This window comes from Xenopus laevis, chromosome 6S, assembly GCF_017654675.1.
Source record: "Xenopus laevis strain J_2021 chromosome 6S, Xenopus_laevis_v10.1, whole genome shotgun sequence".
Taxonomy (NCBI): Eukaryota; Metazoa; Chordata; class Amphibia; order Anura; family Pipidae; genus Xenopus; species Xenopus laevis.
In genome coordinates this window covers 25,204,409-25,209,705 of record NC_054382.1, presented here as the reverse complement: position 1 = coordinate 25,209,705, position 5,297 = coordinate 25,204,409, and the positions used below count along the sequence as shown (strand labels likewise).

The 5,297-nt window shown below is 34.9% G+C and overlaps 1 protein-coding gene across 1 annotated transcript; it reads right to left on the bottom strand.

The window, feature by feature from the left end:
* Window positions 1-513: 513 nt before the first annotated feature.
* On the bottom strand, window positions 514-3,888 carry LOC121395014. The gene is made up of 4 exons (XM_041567476.1): window positions 3,320-3,888; window positions 2,114-2,497; window positions 1,271-1,493; window positions 514-668 (listed from the first exon to the last, which is right to left on the bottom strand). The coding sequence occupies exons 1-4, from the start codon at window positions 3,393-3,395 to the stop codon at window positions 578-580; spliced, it is 774 nt and encodes a 257-aa protein (XP_041423410.1). The 5' UTR covers window positions 3,396-3,888; the 3' UTR covers window positions 514-577.
* Between the last annotated feature and the right edge of the window lie 1,409 nt (window positions 3,889-5,297).

Sequence of the window (5,297 nt, the reverse complement as noted above, 5' to 3'; positions counted from 1 at the left end):
TGTCATCAGTCCTGGGAGTGTACTCCTTTGTTTCTGCCATTCATTTTTGTGTAAACAAATATAATAAACTATCCATATAAAATATTTTTTCCAGTGCCCAAAATGAATTGTGTGTGTGTGTGTATATATATATATATATATATATATATTTATTTTTTGAAACATAAGTGGGGGCACTGATCACAGGACTATCTTATTTCAGTCCTTCTGAAGTGGTGTCAGTGGGAGCTTATCTTGATACCTGCCTATTGTTCAATTGACAGGCTCAGCAGACAAGGCTCTATTTACATTACAGCAGCTTGTAGGAGGGAGGGGTAATGACATCACTCCAACTTGCAGTGCAGCAGTAAAGTGTGACTGAAGTTTATCAGAGCACAAGTCACATGACCTGAGGGCAGCTGGGAAATGTCAAAATGTCTAGCCCCATAGCAAATTTTAAAATTAGATATAAAAAAATCCATTTCTTGTTTTGAAAAACGGATTTCAATGCAGGATTCTGCTGTAGTAGCACTATTAACTGATACATTTTGTAAAAAACATGTTTTTCCACGACAGTATCCCTTTAATTCATATTCCCTTATGATTCCTCCTCATTGTCACTAGATGAGCTGGATGGTGGGCTTTCTACATCGCCGATCTTTTCCTTCTTCATTTGCTTGTCAGCAAACCTGCAAAAAAGGAAAAAAATGTTAAATGGCGGCAAAATATTTTTAAACACCAAATTTTCATATACAAATACATTTTAATGATCTGTGATCTGCGCATATTTCTGAGCATTGCAGAACTATGTACTGACATTTATATATATATCTATATAGAACCTCTTCCCACCTGCCCAGCACTGAATGCATGAGTAGCGAAATATTATATATATATATATAATACACAAAAGCTATGAATATCTTGTAAATTGTATCCTTATAAATGGTGAGTTCTGATGTCATCAGTTATAAACGGTGACTTCTGATGTCTTTTTATATGGTCATGAAACTCCTCTGTAACTTATAATATCCTTAGAATTCACAAGAGGGGGTATTTTATTCACTATATAATCTGCCTACATTTGCTTCATGTGTCTGACCCCAGGCCAAGGCAGTGCCTCTGGGTGCAGACATAGGAGCGTGTGGATATAAGCGGAAGGATTATTTCTTGGCATAGTAAGGCAGTAGCCGAAAAAAATAACCAAAGTTGATCTTGCTTGGCTATTTATTGTACACTTTTTTGTCCGATGTTCTATATTCTAGAGCAAGATAAAGGAAATTTTACTTACCATACAAAGAGTCCTAATAGTGAGAATAAAACAAGGAACGATGCAACAGCTATCACTGATATACCAAAGATCTTCTCCTTTCCTTTAAGACCTGGGAGGATGGTCTTGTCAATGAAATCCCTGTCATCTGCTGTTGTTGCAGTTGTTTCTTGGTTTGGTGCTATAGTGGTGCTTGTAGGTTTTGTCGTTGTTTCATCATTCATACGTGCTGACCGTGATCCACCTGAAAAGCAAAACAATTACTGTAGGTGAATCTCAGATCCAGAACTAAACACATGTAGGTAGCATGCCTGAGATATATTTAGAAGGTGAATACACTACGGGCACATTTACTTAGCTCGAGTGAAGGAATAGAGTAAAAAACAGTTCGAATTTTGAAGTATTTTTTTGGCTACTTCGACCATCGAATTGGCTACTTCGACCTACGACTACGACTTCGAATCGAACGTTTCAAACTAAAAATCATTCTATAGTTGAAGTACTGTCTCTTTAAAAAACAAACTTTGACCACCTACTTCGCCACCTAAAACCTACCAAGCACCAATGTTAGCCTATGGGGAAGGTCCCCATAGGCTTTCCTAGCTTTTTTTGATCAAAGGAAAATCGTTCGATCGATGGATTAAAATCCTTTGAACCGTTCGATTCGAAGGATTTAATCGAACGATTTTTCCTTCGATCGCACGAACGAAGGAAATGCGGTAAATCCTTCGACTTCTATATTCGAGGTCGAAGGATTTTACTTCGACGGTCGAATATCAAGGGTTAATTAACCCTCGATATTCGACCCTAAGTAAATGTGCCCGTACATATTGGGTTTACAATACAGTCTCTCCCTTAATTTACCTTTGAGTTGATGCACAACTTGAATTTTTATAGACGAAAGGGGCTTGAACACCTTTTCTTTTATCGTCAGTGTAACCTGATAAGTGCCACTGTCTTCAATGACTGTGGGATTGATGACCAGCGAACAGTTCCCTTTTGCCACTAGGGGTTTAAAAAGTTGGAATCTATCCGCGAAAGCAGGCAATGCCGTTCTGACATGATCTCCGTATAGACGCACTAAAGGTTGGTAATCCTTTCTGCCCTTTGGGATGAAACCCCATTCCAATTTGACGTGTGACGGATTCAGGGGATGCCTTGTATGAAAGGCACATGGTATAATATTCCAAGTATCTGCTTTCAATATCAGCTTCGGTTTGAATAGACGAAAGTTTTCAACTTTCAGAGCTGAAAAAGGAAAAACACACAATTACTAACTTGAAAGAGAACCTCAACCTAGCTCTGTCACTTTTTGTCACCTTAAAGGAGAATTCAACTGTAACTAAAAAAACCCTACCCCCTAGCATATGAAGCCCCCCCCCCCGGGAAATGGCCCTAACTTTTTACTTACCCCTCGGCGCAGATTCAGGGATCGCAATTAACGCCAGCCATCTTCTGGGTCTTCAGGAAGATGGCTGCGGTGAACTGAGATCCCGAAAGTCCGAAATACTCGAAATTCAATCGGGGGTTATTTAATAAAAATATTGAATATGTAAAATTCACACAAATGTTACCGATGCAAAAATTAGAATCTAATTCGAATCGAATAGAGTTGTTTGTCAGGAAGGCTAGTAACTAGGAAGGCTAGTAACATTCAAATTGGTCCCTGGACCTCTCCCACTTACTTAAACATGAACTCAGCAGGTTTTATTTGGCGAATAGTCGAATTTGTGAGTGAGAGTTTTGACCTTAAAAAACAAAAATTTGAATATGAATCTGCCTCTAAGTGTAGTTACATTACGTGGGCAGATTTATCAAGGGTCAAAGTGAAAATTGAAAATTAAAAAAATTCAAATTTCGAGCTTTTTTATGTGTACTTCGACTAAGGAATAGTCCAAATTGGATTAGAATTTTAAAAAAATTCTAAAATTCTAATATCGAAATTTATCATGTACTGTCTCTTTAAAAATGTGTCTTCGACCATTTGCTACATAAGAGTTCATACAGCATTTCATATGGCTGTAATCATCCTGATTTAAGGGTTAAAATATAATAGAGTTATCTTCTTACCTGAATTGGTTCCAAAAAAGAATTGAAGTAGTCCGATGAAAAAGATAAATGAATGAAGACGCATGGAACCCATCATTGCTGGGCAAGAGGGTCTTCCACGGCCTTCAGAGAGTTTATTCTGGAAAAAAAAACAGAAAGAAGAATGAATATGAGAATCTGATCTATCAACATAGAAACCAGCAATGCCATTAATTGTAATGTAATTAATTCTATTATCAATGTTTCATCATATCTGGTGCTTTAGTCAAGCTTTATGAAGCAAAAAAAAGATATAAACAGATAATAACAATATATTATAACGTACTCTTAAAGGGGCATGTTTATAAAAATGTTTCTTTTTGACTAAAATGGGCTAATCTTAATGCAAATCTCAATGCAATCCAAACAATAAATCAAATAAACTTGCTTGAATGTTGAAAATACCCATCCCATTGCATCTCAACAGGTTTTAGGCAAGATATAAATTTTTTTCATGTTTTCCCTTTGATACAATCCTGAAAACCACAATCACACAATTTCCCCTTCAATAGTATATAGAACATTAGAACAACTAATAATTGTAGTTATATTGAGCCCGTAGGTTAGTCCCATGAATATCTAGACATCAATAAATACATATAAATATATAAGGATTACAGATCAGGGAAATTCAACATTGCAAAGTCATTTAGATAAATATAACATAAACACATATAGCCAAAAACACAAATATAATTTTTCTACTCACAGTTCTTTTTGATATGCACAGAAGCAAGATGTGTTCACTAACAAGAAGTGTTCACTTCAAGCTCTATGCATGAAATGAGTTCACTGTTAGCTGGACAGTTTAATAGTTGCACAGATTATTATGTCATAATGATCATACCGATGATGTCATAATGATCATACGATGTCACAATGAACATACCCGATGATGTCACAATGACCAACCCTATGATGTCACAATGAACATACTCGATGATGTCACAATGAACATACCGATGATGTCACAGTGAACATACCCAATGATGTCATAATGGCCATTTAGCTTTATGCCTCTAGATCTATCTACTGTATCTATCTACTATATCTATCTACTGTATCTATCTATTTACTGTATCTATCTACTGTATATATCTATATATCTATCTACTGTATCTATCTATCTATATATCTATCTATCTACTCTATCTACTGTATCTATCTATCTATCTATCTATCTACTGTATCTATCTATCTACTGTATCTATCTATTTATCTATTTACTGTATCTATCTTCTGTATCTATCTACTATACCTATCTACTGTATCTATCTATCTACTGTATCTATCTATCTATCTATCTATCTATCTATCTATCTACTATATCTATCATCTACTGTATCTATCTTCTGTATCTATCTACTGTTTCTATCTATCTACTGTATCTATCTATCTTCTGTATCTATATCTATCTACTGGATCTATCTAATTTATCTATCTATCTATTTACTGTATCTATCTTCTGTATTTATCTACTGTATGTATCTACTGTATCTATCTATCTATCTATCTATCATCTATCTATCTATCATCTATCTATCTATCTATCTATCTATCGTCTGTATCTATCGTCTGTATCTATCTACTGTATCTATCTACTGTATCTATCTATCTATCTACTGTATCTATCTATCTTCTGTATCTATATCTATCTATCATCTATCTACTGTATCTGTTTATCAATTTACTGTATCTATCTTCTGTATATATCTGATCTATCTATCTATCTATCTATCTATCTATCTATCTATCTATCTATCTATCTATCTATCTATCTACTGGATCTATCTATCTAATGAATCTATCTATCTATCTTCTGTATCTACTGGAACTATCTACTGTATCTATCTATCATCTATCATCTATCTATCTATCTATCTATCTATCTATCTATCTATCTATCTATCTACTGTATCTATCTGTCTGTCATCTATCTATCTACTCTATCTACTCTATC